This window comes from Eptatretus burgeri, chromosome 4, assembly GCF_056783735.1.
Source record: "Eptatretus burgeri isolate ZD-2024b chromosome 4, Ebu_testis_v1, whole genome shotgun sequence".
Lineage (NCBI taxonomy): Eukaryota > Metazoa > Chordata > Myxini > Myxiniformes > Myxinidae > Eptatretus > Eptatretus burgeri.
This window is the reverse complement of record NC_140964.1, coordinates 97,878,150-97,896,659: the sequence shown is the minus strand read 5'-3', so window position 1 is coordinate 97,896,659 and position 18,510 is coordinate 97,878,150. Positions and strand designations below refer to the sequence as shown.

Genomic DNA, 18,510 nt, shown 5'->3' with positions numbered 1-18,510 from the left:
TCAAAACACATGCTGAATTCATTAGGGAGATGAATTTCTGCTGATCATCATAATGGGGGAGAGGAGGGGTGAGACCTGGTTCCATCATTTTGAAATAGAAATGAAAGGTAGAGTATGGAATGATGTCACACAAAATCCCCGATGAGAACGAAAAATTCAAGAGCACAATTTCTGCTCGTAAGTTTATGAGAACTGTCTTCTGGGATGCTCAAGGCCATACATACTGATCGGCTTCACACCTCATGGGGAAAACATCATTGTCGACATTACATTGCCACTCTGATAAAGTTCATACGTGAACTTCGTGACAAGTGGCAAAGTCGAGCAACACAATTCTCGGCCACACACTGTCCACAGGGGTGAGTTGAGGAAATTTCCAAGCAAGGATGGGAGTTATTTCCTCACATCCTATACAGCTCTGATGTATCGGCTTCAGATTTTCATTTGGATCTTGGATCTTTGATGGAACATCTGCGAGATGTCCGTGTACATTTTGCAAGTGATATTGAAGTCCAGGATGATGTGTGAAAGTGGTGGCAAAGCCCCAAAATGCTGAGCTTTACAAAAGTGGTGTCTTTAAGTAACTGCCATGCTGGCAGAAGTGTGAGAACTGTGATGGTGTTTATGTTGAGAAGTGTGAGAACTGTCATGGTGTTTATGTTGAGAAGTGTGAGAACTGTGTCTTTTACATACCCCGTAATTGTAGATTTGCTCGCATGTTAATGTTCTTATTTTTAAAAGTTTGATAAAAACGTTCGATACCAAGTTCATCATTTACAACATCCATTTATATGTCAATATACTGCATGAGGAATAGCCATTACCGTTCAATCAATACAAGTTTGATGAGCAGCTTTTACATGAAAGTGTTGTGTGTGTGTGTGTGTGTGTGTGTGTGTGTGTGTGTGTGTGTGTGTGTGTGTGTGTGTGTGTGTGTGTGTGTGTGTGTGTGTGTGTGTGTGTGTGTTTTTTATATTTCTCCTTCGACTTAGAATAAGTACCCATCTTTGAATTAATCAAATCATTGTTTTTGTTTTATTCTTCATAGTATGGAGATAGATACTGTCAATAAAGTAATAAATAATAGCATTCCTTTCATGCCGTAAAGGTACATTGGCAGTTTCATTGGCAAGGAATACAGTCTTGGATGGGTCGCCACTCCAACGCAGGTTACCCCAAATGGTTATTACTCCAGTACACTGGTACTCATTTCGCCGACCTCGGAAGGATGACAGGCTGAGTCAACCACACCTGGTGTTAATTCAACGGTTAAAAACTCAGGACTCTAAGGTCCCAAGCCAGCCACCTTAAATGCTAAGCCAACAACAAACTTCAATACTGTCAATAGCCAATGCTACTCAAATGCTGGTCCATATTTATGGCACCATTGCAATCCATTACAGCAGGCTTTGATCAGAGAATCAAGAGGCAGAGATTTAATTTTTGGCCAGCATACCACCACACAATTTCCTCCTCTGTTCTAAAGGTACAATCGGAGCTTTAATGTCCACAAGAAAGTGCTTATCATATTGGATCCTTTCCTAAGGATGGAAAACTCTTTGATGCAATGCTTTGTCTGCAAAGCAGCATGTTCCTGGTTACTTTTAGCTCCGATTCTGCTCGGAATCAAAATCACACAAGGCAATTCAGAGGTGAACACACTTCCGCTGAGCTATCCCACAATCACTAGCCCAAACTGCATGATAAATATCACAGTAAGACACTTAGCCGAAAATTAGAGAAGAAGAAAAAAGTGAATGTTTCTTGACTGCAGACAATCTGATTGAGACAATATATCGGGTGTTTTTTCATCCTTCCAATCGAAAAACATCTGAATTGTCGAATCTGAAGTCGAAGAACATCTTGAAGAAACATAAAATCGACCAAATGAAGAACGAGCATGGAACACGCCAATAATCATGGACTTGATGTAACCAAGTAGATTCCTTTGTTTTGTGCGGATTACCGAAATTACCTTCCAATCTCAAAAATAAATTGTACTTTTCTCCTCTCTCTGTGTAGAATATATCATCAATGCAGTAGGAAAATGTTAAATCAATTTTCGTTCCCGATGTAAAACTATTCATTTGAATACCCGTACCATTAAAAACTCAACCTCCATGAGCATGTGCGATATGTTCTTACAGGCATCCGGATTGATTTAGTTATTACACAAAACCCTGTTCTTTCAAATACAGTGTTTCAAATAGACCCATGAGGCCCTCTGGTGGGGCCTGCACTCGGAAACATTTTTGTGTGTCTGTTGCGATCCTGGTGTATATTTATGATCACGTATTTAATAAAATTAATTTGCAGGTGTTCTGGTTTGGTTCTGTCTCGACTTTTGAAATGCACTTTAGGATTAAAACATATAACTGGTAGATCTTGCATTTCTTCATATAAACCTGACAATCATGGTATCAACCCATTCGCTCCAAATTAGGGAATATATTATAATACACAGTACATCGAAACATCTTTAAGAAGATAAGCAGATTATAGAATTACATTTCATGGTTAGAGAAATAACTTGCCTTAAGCATTGGGACCACAAATGAATTAATTCAAAATCACTTATCCAATTTCCAAAAGCGTGTTGATCCGCCATGTGCGGACCCCATCACGAATACCGTTTGAAAATATGGCAGATATCAGGTGTAATATTGTTAGAGTCAACATTTCCAAGGCCTGCTGCCTCAATTGTCAATAAAAACATGTTCTCTTCCCTTTCTTGGGATCATAACCCACAGTTGTCATTGGAGAGTGTGATGTGATGGTAATGTCACCAATCTATAGGACCCATTATTCATAACATATTAAAGGTCAGTCATCTCTTTACCTGATGCAAACTTGATTACAACACATTTTGAATATAACTGCTGAACGTTTTTATGAAGCACAGCTTATGAAGCTGACTTTCAGCTTGGAAGGTTTTACCAGACTCGGTGGCGTAATGGTTAGAGTGTCTACTCTGAGTCTGGGAGGTTGGTGGTTTGAACCATGGCCGAGTTATACTAAAGACTTAAAAATAATATGTGCTAGTTCCTTGACACTCAGCATTTAAAAAGGATAGAGCATGGGACAAACATCATAAGTTAACAACCATTGTGAAGGCTTTGATGAGCTGAATGGCCTTCTCGTGCATTGAAGTTCCTTGTGAGGGACCTCGTTTTTTTTTTAATGCTAATTTGAAAGTTTAATTTCATGTTTGGGTGTTTTGTCCTCATACATATTTATTTATATATTTAGACAAATATTTATACCAAACTTCATAATAACCACTTTTGTAACATGGTTGAAGACTTGTGGAGGAGGTGCAACATAAATCATGCACATACATGGAGACAAAGACTTGATACAATACCAGATTTAACTTCACACAAATGCAGTCAAGACATAACTTCCAGGGGTACTCTGGGTATCTTTAAGACATCACTTTTCTTTCTGCACTGAGTGAGACAATTAAGAAATTTCTTCCTCCCCATAGAGAGCACCTCACAGGGTTTCTACAGACTCGATCTGCTGATGTCTTTGGTACGACTCAGCCGGAGTTCGAATCACTGACCTCCGAGACTCAGAGCGAACACTCTAGCCATTACCATTATTCCACCGAGTCCGGTAATCGCTAACACTCCAACCATCCCCTTGGGCTCTTTCTGAAATATGCAGTTGAGTCTGTACAGCTATCTGGAAGCCATCAAGTATAGCCAGCTTAAAGGATCTTTGTTATAAATATTATTGTTACTACTTGTGCAGCTCTTGTGATTTTTCCTTCTTTTTTCCCCCTGCATCATTATAAAGTAATAAGGAAATAAATTTGATGATAATTCTATGTGATGATCGTCGCATATGAATCACATATGATCAGGAAATCGCAATGAAGTCCGTATTAATTGTTAAATAACTGCATGTATTTGGAGTGATTGTGATGCTGATGCTGATGGTGTGTGTGTGTGTGTGTGTGTGTGTGTGTGTGTGTGTGTGTGTGTGTGTGTGTGTGTGTGTGTGTGTGTGTGTGTGTGTGTGTGTGTGTGTGTGTGTGTGTGTCATTGAATCTACAGGTCTAAAGTTGTGTGGTTGTCAGAACATCTGAATACATATTGGAGGGGAAAAAAAGGATACCAACTGTACATATTTCTTTGATACTTTTCATTACTTATAATTGATGAGCACTCTTTAGCGATTTCATATGACTACTATAAAGAATAAAGCATCTTCACTGAGATGCATATCAATTAGTTTTCGACTCCAACCAACTAAATTATCAACGAAATGCCTCTTGAGAGACCCTTGCTTTTGAGAATCCCGGCGGAATGGTCCTATTTATGTCAAGAAGTGCTATCATTGCAAAGGGAAAGTTTCTGCTTAGATGTTGACATTGTACACATTTTGCAGAAATGGGCAATCATTAAAATGCAATAAACTAATCCACGGAGGCCATTCATAGAGCTCAGCAGAATAAGCTTAGCTTTCATTTGTATGTTTTATTAGCTCCATCGGCTCTTTTTCAGGAGTAAAACGGCATTTCTTACATAACCCCCAGGTTGAGTCAAGAATGATTAGTCAGTCATACATTCCGTCTAACATGTCGAGTAAATGGGTTTGCAAGTCACAGCCAATACAGATAAACTATGAATTACAGGATGAAGGTTTGTCATAATAATGTGTTGAGATTTTGTGCATGCGACGATATGTAGTGATCAAAGGGTGTTGCCTGTTGTCATTTTGCTACAAAAATTTTCATGCTGTTTACATCACTTTCCTGTTTCCTCAATGAGGGCTTTCGCTCTGACCTTTTGGTTTGTGAATGTAAAACAAACTCAACAATCTACCCCAATCACTGTTCAGCAAACATGAGAAACCACAGCTAAGGATCAGACACTGAGTTGCATCTCCCTGGAGTAGATCCAATGTTTCAAAATCTAAATCGTAAACCCTTATATAAAAAAACCTGCCGAACATATAAGGGATTCATATTGAGTAACCTCATTCCTTGTATTGTACGATGACTAATGCATACGATGATTGGTACTCTGGAGGGTATCAGATTTTTTTTTTCTGCAGTAACACTTATAAATGCTGTTATTAAGATGCACTAGATTAAGGTTCCATAAAAATATAAGTGCGACAATAAATACACTTATATTTTATTGAAGTGGTGTGTTTTACATAAAACTTCTCATTGTTGGAAAATTTGAAGGAGTTGAGTATACTCTAGTTTTTACCTTTCCTTGAAAATTGCCTGTGGCTTTATATGGTGTAAAAGGGTGATTAAGGCTCTTCTACAATTAAATTAAGTTATGGATGAATAAATTTGGTAATTATTTATCAACGAAACAATTGCTTCGTCTCTCTGCATTTAAATATACAGACATAAATATTGTATCAGCCACTTCAAGTCACTGTCAGTGATGCTTTTAATATCAACCAGATGAGAAATTGAGGTGTATTTCAACCTGTTAACTTGTTCTGATCCTATTGAACAAACTGCTTTGCAATATGCAGGCCTGGTGAGTCCCAGCTTCGTGTATACTTCTATTTTTAGTTTGCAGCACCAATTATACAGTATGTCACCCACAAACACAATCATTACAAGGACCTTTCTGCAAACAAAGATCAAATTAATTTTGAACTTCAGAGAAAATCCTTCACTTATTAGGATATAGCACGTTCTTGAGTTCCACAGATTTTATCAGTCTACAAATATAATTATTTGAACAGTAATTTCATTCAATCACAGATGGGGTGCATTGTTCAAAGCATCTCAGTGACGATGTTTCTAAAATCCAGTGTTGTAATTCTTTCCTTGCATAAAAAGGACAAGTCAAACAAAATCAAGTCCCAACCAGCAGGAGACAAATCACGAGCTTCACCTCGAGGCAAAAGCATGCTCAGACACCGGCTGAGCTGCAAGGGCTTTTGTTGAGGATTGAAAGTGGAGTTTTGTGGGGGTTTTTTCCTTGCTGATTTATACCCACCTCAAACTCAGTAAGGAGCAAAGCAAACCCGGCATCAGCGAATGCTTTCCCACCCTCAAACCCATCCGCCATGCTTGAGAGATTCAACCTACACCATCCATCACTGTCAAACTGGGAAGACCATGATATGAGCATTGGCACTTCAGCTATCCTTCTGTGGCACTCATCCCTTCTCTTCCACCGTGCTTTATCCAGGAAGGCTGGAGCCTAATGACTACACAACTCCCAAGGAACATAGTTGGATATGACTATAGCTCCAAGTGTACAGCTGATGCTACTTAAAATGTTCCTTAGATTTTACTGAAAATTTACAACTTTCATTCCTGTCCTGTCAAATGGTGTTTCAGCCAATACGGCAATGTTTTTATTCCCAAGGAAACAGTAGGCAAAGTGTAGGCCGCAAAATGTAGGCAAAGACATAAAACCCAAATAATATAACTCAAATTGCAACGGATCATGCAATTAGCGATTACTCAGGCCCAGCAAGAATAAATGTTTGATAACAATTCAGTGCACGTAATAATTGTGTTGATAATACGGATTTGTGTGCGATTATAACTCAGGCTACAAATGTTAAACCGCACAGCAATAAATAGTGACAGACTTCCTGTGACTTTAAAATCGATCTGCAAATAAGAAAAGACATTTTACAAAATAAAAAACATGATAAAATTTCCAAAACAGGAGAAAAATCTGCTAGTTTATTTAATTCCTTATTTTGCACCAGAATGTCATTGCAGAAACCATCATAAAATGCTTTAACAAGCATCTTGGAACTCATTCGTTTTTGCAATAATTAAATAGGAGAGAAAAAGGCAATAAAGCTTAAATTATTCATGAACATTTACAAAATGAAAAAAAAGTGAAGCAATCAAGAAAAAATGACAAATATGTGTGAACAGAAATTTCCACATGGCTTTATGACAGCCAACTACACAAAAAGGGTAGTGTGCAAGTCACATTGATTTTCACAAGTTTATCTTAACACTAGTCCTGGAGAAAATGTTCATTTTGGCTTTCTTTAGCAGAAGGAGAAAAACTGTTTGAGCAGTGGTGTGCAGAATACAAAAAGAGATGAAGGAGAAAGAAAGAAAGAGGACACTGAAGGGGAAAGAAAATGATGGAAGAGACAGAGGGAAATGGAAAGAGATGGAAATATAGAAAGACAAGGGAGGACAGAGAGAGAGAGAGAGAGAGAGAGAGAGAGAGAGAGAGAGAGAGAGACACAGAGAGAGAGAGAGAGAGACAGACAAAGAGAGAGAGAGAGAGAGAGAGAGAGAGAGAGAGAGAAAGAAACAGGGGAATAAAAGAGAGAGGGTGGAGGAAGAGAGAGAGATAGAAGGGGAGAAGGAAGAGAGAGAGAGAGAGAGAGAGAGAGAGAGAGAGAGAGAGAGAGAGAGAGAGAGAGAGAGAGAGAGAGAGAGAGAGAGAGAGAGAGAGAGAGAGAGAGAGAGAGAGATCTTATTTTTACACATCCTGTACTTGCCAGAAGGACCAATCTCAGCTCAAACCTGATAGTAAAGTTGACTTCTTTGGTGATAGCCAGAGGGTATAGACCTTTCAAGGTGACAATATCTCTATCAAGCTATAACATGCTCAAATCATCATCTTCAGAACCACTGCAATTTGGACTCTTTAAATTGCTCAAAAAGGATGCGTGCTATTCCAGAGGAGACACGGCATTAATGCCAGTGATCTGTGATCATGTCTTTGTTGAGGCAAATCCCATCAAGATGAGATAGTTGTATACTGCACTCCATGTAAATAGTGAATTCTGCTTTAGTAACAAAGATGATTTTATGTCAGACAATGATTCAGTCGATGACCAAGAGAAAAGAACAGTACATAGCTCATGGTTGGTTTGCCCATTCTTCATTACAATTTGAGCACATACCTCATCAATCTATAATTACAGGCTCACATGCCATATATTGTGCTGTATATCCATTATCACTTGATTTGATTGCAGTTCAAGGAAAGGGATGCCAATATCTCTTAATATCCTTGTCCTGCATGGAATATCTAAGGAGCATTCATAGATTTCAAGGAAGAAGATGCTCACAAGAGTCCAACACATATAAACTGTCATTTATGATTCAATATATTATTCCATCCATACATTCAGACAATACTCCGTGCAGAGCGTTGGTGCTGCCGAAGCAGTCTCCTTGGCTATTGGGTACAATCCTGGACGGGTCGCCACTCTGACACAGTATACCAGCAAGCTGGCACTCATTTTGCCAACCTCGGAAGGATGACAGGCAGAGTCAACTCCACCTGGTATTAATTCAACAGCTGAGTGGGATTTGAACTCGGGATCCTAGGATCCCAAATCCACCACCCTAACCATTCAGCCAACACCAGGCATAATATATTATTCATTGACTTCAATGCACCTGCTGCATTTGTCCTAACTGTCCCTTCCAGTAAAATATAAATTATCATTCTGCTCCTTACTTCAGTCACTTCAGCTGCAAAGTGGTGGCCACACAGGTTTGTTGAAACAGATAATAGATACTAGTGATCTGAAACAGATATAGGTCTGAGCTATATAGGTATGATGCAGCTGCTCCAAGCAAGATCCACAAATCTCAGTCTGCACGAACCTTGTGCACAGGTACAGTACATTATCATGAAGGAATCGCACAACTTTGGTCAATATCCCTCGGTGGTTGGGCTTGATGGCATGCCACAATCTTTGCATGACGTTGACATAATATTCCCCTGTGATTTTAATTTAATGAGGCACATTGTCAATCAGCATCTGCTGGCCGTCCTCACCTGGAATCATTTAATTGTGAAAGTACGCCAATTCCTACTGAAAGTCAGCCGCCCATTTGGCTACCGCAGAACATGAGCCAACCGCTTCCACCCATCGCCGCAAACATCCTTGGATATATTTTGACCTGGTACCTTCTTTGCATAAAAATATGACATTCCAATGTTCAATTGTCATAAGATCCTTAATGGTATGCTGTGGCAAAGATCTGATCTATACTCTGAATCAAGAAGCAATGTCAGATTGCTGAAATGAAAGACATAAATATACAGGTTGCTTTATAATGAGCAAAAAAAAAAAACACAACACAGCTCCATGATGCTAATGAATACCTTGCACCTGAAACTTTTTCCAACATCTCTCGCATAATGTGTAAGTTCCTCCATGAGCCTTTCGGCATTCTAAAAATAAAAAAATAAAAAATTTGTTCCATGATGTATTTGTGGAGGGAATATAAGTGGTAGATGAAGGGTATCAGTCCACGCATTTTCCACTGTTAGACACTTAACTGCCAGAACATGATATGCTCTGAGCATCACAAAAAGAAAGCATGTCAAAAATACACTTTCTTGGCCCTGGAGAGCAATTGAGATGTTCGAAATCTACCTGATGAAGAAGAAGGAAGGTTAAGTAGATATTGGGCATTAAAAAAACAAGGGATACAGAAACACAAGCCACTGTTTTTTGTTTTTTTTTCAATTACTAGGTATATATTATTAGCCAGAAATAATTATGTAAAGGGTACTTGCATGTTGAAAAACTTATTTAAAAACCTTGTTGGTGCGATGACTATTGTGAATAGAATGTCACGTTCGTACATTTCATGTGAGTTCCATTGAATCAATGTGTAGTCGGTGCAAGAAACTGTAATTGTTCAAAGTTTTCTATAATCACAAAAACATAAACAGTTGCATTTTCATTTCTGCTATCTTTTTTTGTTTCTCAATACCTACTGAGGTATCCTCCACACAGAAATCACTGCAAAATGGAGATAGAGGAGGAGAAAGATGAGGATGCAGAGTCAGAAGAAGGAGAGTTGGAGGAGGAGGAGGAGGAGGAAGAGAGGAGTCAATAGTCAGAAAATATTCTCGTTAAATTTTATCATTTACTAGAGTTTGGCTTGTATAATTTACGGTAATAATCTGCATGAGAGCACTCGATACCCAAGTCGTTGACACTAATTAGAGCAGAGATCATAAATAAAAAGAAAATTCTCAAACAAAAGGACTTTCACACAAATAGGATGAGGAGGTAGTCTTGCTCGTGAAGGCTAGTGTCAATCTCCATCAGTGGACAAGTAGAATGATGGATGAAATCAACAGGACGTTGATCCAAGTAAGCAAACTGCCGAGGGAAGCAAGGAGAAGCTGAAGCTTCAGACTTGAACCCTTCGGCAGAGCAAAACCTTCCATGAGCCTCTTTTGCTCTGACAAAGGAGTGACATGCAACATGTCAGCTTCTCCTTTCTTCTCAAGGTGATTTACATACGAGGATCAACGACCTGTTGATTCCATCAATCGTGTCACACAAATAGCCTTTGCTTGCTTATCATGTGTTGCAGTTACCAGATACAGTGTACAGCAGCTTTCCTCAACCACTCTGCACTGATCTCTACGTAAGAATAATTCTGCAGAATACTTTAACCTCGGTACTAATCCCCCTGTAAGTGTGTGTGTGGGGGGGACTCCCCACAACAAAACAAACGACAGTGTTTTTACCGGAACGAAAAGTCCAGAAGAAGCTCCAAAGAGGCCAACAATAGTGTTTTGTAAAAACGTTACTATAGCAATTATTTTACGAGGAAAGGAAAAACAAGACATGAATGCTTTCGGAAAAACTTCACTGCAACAAAGACGAGAGGATTCCTATTTATATCTTGCCACCAAAAGTGGACGGAGGCTTTGCTTTCACCTGTCTGTTTGTCTGTTTGTCTATCTGTCTGAGCAGGACATTTCAAAACGTTTTGCACGGAATTGGACAAAGCTTGGTGAACGGGTTGTGTGTGTACCAAGGACAAAGTTGTTCGATTATGGTGAAGATCCGAATCCTATAATTATTTAAATGATTCTTCACCATTGAGAGATAGGGCCAAAGCGATATATAGCATGACATCTCAAAAAGTTACGGACGGTTTCGGACGAAACTTGGTGAACTGGTTGGGTGTGTGACAAGGACGAATCTATTCGATTTTGGTGAAGATCTGAATACGAGAGATAAAAAAAATTTTATTAAGCGATTCTCCATCATTGAGAGATCGGCCAAAAACTATATATATATATATATATATATATATATATATATATATATATATATATATATATATATATATATATATATATATATATATATATATATATATATATATATATATATATACATATATATATATATATATATATATATATATATATATATATATATATATATATATATATATATATATATATATATATATATATATATCATGATATTTCAAAAATGTAGAGATGGATTCTGAAAAAAACTATGTGGATGAGTTGGGTAGGTGACAAGAACAAGCCGATTCGATTTTTATTCAGGTCCGAATGCAGATCTGGCCGAACAGTGGGATACAAAATGTAAGCAGTTCAGCGTGGCGGAGGTATGCACCCTACCGAGTGCCGTTCTAGTTCCCAATGAGAATCAGTGTTCCCGTGTAATTATAATACAATAATCCAATATCATAAAATTTCAATACGATAATGCAAATATAATGCAATCTCAAATATTTCGATAATAATTTTTTTTTTTAAATCACATATACCACAAGCAAACAAGATCATCAGCCCGTGTTCACGCGAGCCACATTTGTGTGGCAATAACTTTCTCATTGTTACAAATCAAATGTCCTTTCTTTTTCTAATCGGTCTATTTGTTTATCCACACCACCCCCACCCCAATCGCTCTCCTTTTGCATCTTTTGTTTCTTTTCCACCAATTGCTAAACAATTAACGAGTCTCCTTTGTTCAATAAAAGGCATGCAGCTCCATAGACAGGAAATCTCTCGAGACAAGTTTCCCTTTAGATATCATTGGAAGAGGGTTTGTTTGTGCGTTTTCACAATGAAAACATCCAAAAGTCACTGAGCGAAGAGAGCACAGGGAGAAGGAGAAAGAGAGAGAAGGACAAACTGCTACATTCGGTTATAACTGGAATGATAAATTAATTGTTCATAAACTAGTCACATGACAATATGCTCCATAAATTTGATATCCCAAACATGCATTAAGCTTCAAACAATGGTTGCTTCGGACTGATACATAGCATTCAAGCCATCATGATGAAACTAACAATAACATCTGCAATTCCAAATAAATTCAGGCATGTGCACGAGTTCTTCATGCAAAAACACTTGGGAATGAAATCTCATTTCAATGGTCAGGTGATTAGGGTGCACACCATCATGTGTTCGAGGAACAGATCATTCATTCTTCTCTCAACCTTCAAACTGAACGCTGAAACCCCTTCCCTGACGGTGCCCAATGTGATAACATCAGCTGCACAATGGAACAAAATAAATGAATATTACGTAAAGGTGACAAAATCAATAATCACTTATATAAAATCCAGCCCTTGGGTGAGTGAGTGGGTTTCAAATTATTTGTTTGTGCTTAACACCGCCGCTCCGCCCTTACATCCCGAGTTCCCACTTCCAAAGTTCTTCAGTTGCCTCTGTGTACTCTGGCATGCTGCAGGGTAGCCTAGAGGTACGCACACTAGCCTGTGATCTCTATAACCTGGGTTTGAATCTCGGCCCAGCAATTAACTCTCACCCTGGTGTTTCGCATGCACGGCAAGGTGTCGATGTGTGTGCCGTCACTCGGATCGATGTTAAACTGGGTGTCCCATCTGCGAGCTTTAGTTGGCGACGTTAAAGATCATAGGGTGTCTTTCGTGAAGAGTAGGTGAGTTTTCACCGGAAACCTGAACAAATTACTAATTTCTGCCTGGGCTGCAGGTACAGCAAGAGGTCTGGTCCTCTATGAGGCTCCTTGACAACAGGTTACACTGCTTGCTGTCTTCGAGCGTGGATTATGTCTCGGCAGCAGATCGTACACTACGAACAAATTGATCAAGTGTGGTCCTTCATATGTTTCATCTGAACAGCCATCTTCATTTATAAAGGGGAAACCAAAACGCCCTCTCCCGACAATATTGCTCGACCGTGAACGTACCAGCAATATATCTTCCATCCGGTGGATGTTGGACACTGTAATTCTGTTCATCCAATGTGCACATTGGGAGTGGACACATTGTATTCTATCGATTATGCAGTGATTAATCAAATTATACAAATTCGAATGATGCCCCTTACAAAACATATTATAGGTTTATCGACTCGAAGTGGGAAGCCTGAAATCAAATCACCATCTCCATGCAGTCACGCCTGCCCATAGCCATTGTCAATGGGTTGCGCTTCAGCTGCTGATGGACAGGCGCAGCGCTCCGGAATATCTGCTTCTGAACACGCTGCATATCTTAGCCTACTGCGTGACACGAAGATGTAAACACGTGAAAAGGAGCAGTTACAATGACGAGTGGATTTAGAAGGCTGCACTGCATCAATTGCTCGAATAGACAGACGGTCATCACATGAACCGTGATGCACTTTGTGAATACCCACTCCTCATTCACTCCTCCAAATCGGATGGCGGCGGACAGAGCACGACCCTCACCCAGACGAAGCTCATTGTCCAAGATTGCAGAGACGTTCGTAGCCTATATGTTGCATTTGTACAAGGAACTATGTCCGCATGCTTGGCAATATTCTCCTGCGAGGAGGTCTGACATTCAAAAATGATTGAGCGTGACATGGATTACAGGTTCACTAGCAACTGCCGATGGCAGCCGATGTTAGCAGTTGGAACAGGGCGAATAATAATAATAATAATAATAATAATAATAATAATAACAATAATAATGAATAAGAGGACTTGGGCGATACGGTCGGACGATTGGCTGGCGTCGAGTCGCGCACGCTCACTCAAAGCGCGTGTCGAGCGTCACTGTGACAACAACAAAAGCGCGCTGTCAAGATAATGCGCTTTAAACTAGACATCTTGAACGGCAACCCCCACCCACATCGTGTTTCTATATCAATCAAAAGCATCCTGGTATGCTGCTGCTGCACTAATGGGCAACGTTTGATTAGCCTCATGATCACCTGTGTGCCCACCGTGGCTGCGACGCACCGCGAGCGCATGTGCGCGCGCGCGTCCGGTGCCCCAAGAGGTGCTCCAGCTTTTCACATGTTGCGGTTCGAGATGCGCGTCGGGGAATCAAGGACATGCACACAAAACTTATCGAAGGAAATCAGCGGCATGGCAACCATGGCAGTGTGGTCACGAATCCTCCGAGTAAACCAGGGAGTGTAATAAGAGGTGAAAACCTCGGGTTGTTTTCGGTGCAACTCGTAGAAAGTTCGCGGGAGAAGCGACATCAACAGCGAAGTCTGCGCAAATGTACGGGCAATGGAGTTTTGAACCAGTTTGGAGCTGAGCGGCAAGCCTGAAACTTCACACCAGACGGGCTAAAAATATACCGGCGAGCAGCAAGACGACCCGACATCGGTGGGATTCCCCCGGACTTGATGTAAGCCGTCACGGTGCGGAACGTGCACACAGCCGGGCATTGCCCCACGAAACGAACGATGTACCCACCTTGGTACGAAGATCCTGCACAACCCGAGGAGAGCAGGAACAACAACAGCAACGGTGGCAGCAGACAGAAAACGCTTGGCAGGAGCATCTTGACTCGACACGACAACCCAAATATACTCCCACAGTCCCACTCGGGCTCGGATCTCTTCTATGAACCTCAACAACTTGTTTTCAAAGCTGATAGGGTGACCGAGGCGACAGATAAAGAGACTGCAGAGAGTTCTGACAGCAGCGCCGCCGAGACGCCGAGTATTTGCGGCAGGCACGCTGGAGGCTGAAGCCGTGCCGTTTGGCACCGCCAAAGGGGGTGTAAGTAAGAGGAGGAGGGAAAAGGGGGAGAGTGAGGGAGAGAGGAGGGAGCAAACAGATACGGGGCAGCAAGGGGGAGGGGAGCGCAACAGAATGGTGGGTGTGTTTTGGGCGTGAGGTTCAAAGCTGGGGGGGAGGGGAGGGGAAGGATGGCGGGGAACAGTGTGCGCACATCGCAAGATTCATTTTCCAGGAAGAGCGAGACTTCAGCACGTTTGATTCTCTTGCAAAGAAGGCCTGAAACTGGAACCACCTAACGGGAAATTGGAAAGAGGAGGTGGCTTCATGGTCTTTTGGGGTTTCTGCAGTTCACTCTGCTCTCCAAGTTCCGTTGACACAGTAGAACGAAATCAATGCTGTACTCAGCCCGCACTGCATCCATCACATTGTGGTGCATTCAAAATTACATATATATGTATATGTATGTGTGTGTGTGTGTGTATACAGATACATATATATATATATATATATATATATATATATATATATATATATATATATATATATATATATACATATAAATATATATACATATAAATGTATGTATGTGTATGTGTATGTGTATGTGTATGTGTATGTGTATGTGTATGTGTATGTGTATGTGTATGTGTATGTGTATGTGTATGTGTATGTGTGTATGTGTATGTGTGTATGTGTATGTGTGTATGTGTGTATGTGTGTATGTGTGTATGTGTGTATGTGTGTATGTGTGTATGTGTGTGTGTGTGTGTGTGTGTGTGTGTGTGTGTGTGTGTGTGTGTGTGTGTGTGTGTGTGTGTGTGTGTGTGTGTGTGTGTGTGTGTGTGTGTGTGTATATCTTCGCAGAAGAGGTGGAGGGATGTCTCCATTGTTCGTTCCCGAACTATTAAATCTATCCGCAGCTCATCGAATCGATTTCTGATATATATATATATATATATATATATATATATATATATATATATATATATATATATATATATATATATATATATATATATATATATATATATATATATATATATACAAGTAGGGTAAGAATACTGATTCTGGCTCACTTTTCCCCATGTAAATGAATGGGGGATTTTCAGCGATTTATATTTTTTTTCCCTAAAAATAAATCCCCTTTTTATTCCAAGGTATATTTATTTCTACTCCCTTTTAACCTGGAGGTTGAACCTCATTGAATTGAACACCTGGGGGTTGAACAGCTCACTCATTGAACCTATAAAGATTTGTTCATTCTCAAATTCCTTCAATAGTTTAATTTTCTTTGCACAATAATCCCCATCTAAAATATTGACAAACAAAACATTTGAATCTTTATATTTTTTAAGATACCCCATTTGTGCCATTACGAAATGATAAACTTCTCTTAATGCTCTCATCTGACCACCTCCTGAGCCACATATCATTTTGAGATTATAGTAAATTGTTTTTTCATTGTTCAATTGATAACCATCAAAGTTTTCAGTCCATTCAAGGATATTCATTTTTTCTTTACATCCTCTAACTTACTAGTTTTTAAATTAATTCGCTTATTTGTTTTATTTACCTTTGTTTTAGTTATTTTTTCAATAAGACTTATTTGATATTTTTCACATTCATTATGTTTTCCATTTATATACCAAGACTGAGATTTTCTCCACTCTTTAGTTTGATTAATACTTGGTTTAACCATTTATATATTGTGAAAAAACGGCGGTAGCCCTTAAAAACCCTAACCCATCTTCCCATCGTTAAAACATAATCTATTTTATACACTCTATCATACAATATCCATATGGAACACAATCTATTCCATTATCTAAAATAAATCTCTTATCATCAAAGGCTCCTAATGCCTTTTTATTTACTTCTTCACTATATATGTCATGTTTATAACTTCTTATTGTATTCATTTTCCTATATTCTTCTTTCTTATTCATCAAACAATTATAATAATTTCTAAAAGTTATTGATTTCTTTATTACATATTTCTTTATTCCCTTTAACCTCTTATCAATCTGTTCACCATACTTATAAGCATATGCCTTTGCTCTCAATCCAATAAACTCACTCATTACTTTTCCACCCAACTCATCCTTAAACTTACCAATAACCTTTTCATTCTTTTTGGAAAATAACTCACTCTTCTTGCTGAAATTACTTGTATCATATACTCCAATATTTTTCTTCATATCTTCATAAACATCATCAGTTTTTATATCTAGGATAAAACTATCAGTATCCATATATAACAATGAAACATTTTCACCATACTCTTTCTTTAAGTCATTATACAAATAATCATACATCAATATCTTTGATAAATCAAGAACTGCTGTTCCAATATAAATTGGTTTATCCATTACAATACTTTCCTTTTTCATATGAATTGCAGAAAAGTTCTCTGAAAAAACCTCTTCTCTCTCAAAACTTGGTTTATTTATCAATCTCGAAGCTTCTTTCCAAGATGTTGCGAATCTAATGTTTTGCCTGTTTCTAACATTTTCCATAGTCTTTCCAAATACAGCATTATTCATTAATTTATAAAAGTCCCCTTCAAATTTTACTTTTGTATTTGCTCTCATATCTGTATTGAATTGAATATACTTTTTCACCCAAGGACTTTGTTTAAATTTTAAAACTCTATGAATTTTAGCTACTCTCAATCCTTCTCTCAAAAACTGTTTTAAGCTTCTCTGATGCAAAACATATCCCTCTTTATCATAGAATGTTGTTAATAACTTTTCTGTTGATTTACCTTTAATATTAAAACTTTTATGATAATCACTTAACCATTCTTTCTTTGGAGTTTCTTTCTCACATGCAAAAGGAAGATCGTTATGCTTATTATGAAGATCACTCGGGTACCTCAAATCAACTTCAAAATAATAACCTTCTTCTTCGTCATTCAATTCCTCTTGAGAAGAAATAACAATATTCATCAAAGCCTTTTCATAATCCTTTTCTTCCACCCACTCTAATTTACCATAAGGCAGAGATTGAGACATTGCCCATCCATACAAATTATTAGCATCAAAATACATCAAATAATTACTATCTTTTTCACTATCATAATTTGGAAGATATTTATTATTTGCTTTAGCATATCTTTTGAACATACTTGTGATATTCCACCTCTCTTGGACTTCTCAATCATCAAAAGCATATCCACATCACTGATTAAATCTATATCTTGTTTTGTCATTTTCAACATTGCACTCCAAGCTAAACCAGGAGCTGTGAAATAGTGGGCAGGATCTAATCCATAACAATTTTTATTATGACAGAGTGATCTAAAAGCTTCAAACACATCAGCTAACAATAAAACATCTGTTTTTAGATATAAATCGTGATATTCTCCAAGGTTCTTTATCTTAAATATTTTCCATATTTCTTGTGCGTGTTTATATTCCTTATCACTTATCTCTTCTTCATAAAGGTTATTATAGAAACTTTATTTTGAAGGAAGTTGTGTTTCTTTAAATCTCATAAATGAATCCATATAATCATAAGGATAAATTCCCTTACTTGTAAGAATTTTCTCTTTACTTTGAATTTCATTCCTTGTTTGAATTTCCTCTCTCGTAAGAATTCCTTCTTTAATCAGAATTTCATCTTTAATCTGAATTTCCTCTTTAGTTCGAATTTTCTTTATAATTAGAATTTCATCTTCAGTTAGAATTTCCTCTTTACTTTGAATTCTCTCTTTAATCTGAATTTCCTCTTTAGTGAGAATTTCCTCTTTTGGAAAGAATGAATTAAGATTTGGAAAAGAGTCCGTGGAGCTTAGATTTGATG

At 38.4% G+C, this 18,510-nt stretch overlaps 1 protein-coding gene across 3 annotated transcripts in view; it reads right to left on the bottom strand.

Moving 5' to 3' along the window:
* Positions 1-14,756, bottom strand: part of LOC147028733 (receptor tyrosine-protein kinase erbB-4-like) — a 787,552-nt gene extending 772,796 nt beyond the window's left edge. For all 3 annotated transcript variants that reach the window (XM_085879397.1, XM_085879399.1, XM_085879401.1), the window contains exon 1: positions 14,437-14,756. In XM_085879397.1, the coding sequence (XP_085735523.1) occupies positions 14,437-14,524 (88 nt within the window). In that variant the 5' untranslated portion in view covers positions 14,525-14,756. The remainder of the gene's footprint in view (positions 1-14,436) is intronic.
* Between the last annotated feature and the right edge of the window lie 3,754 nt (positions 14,757-18,510).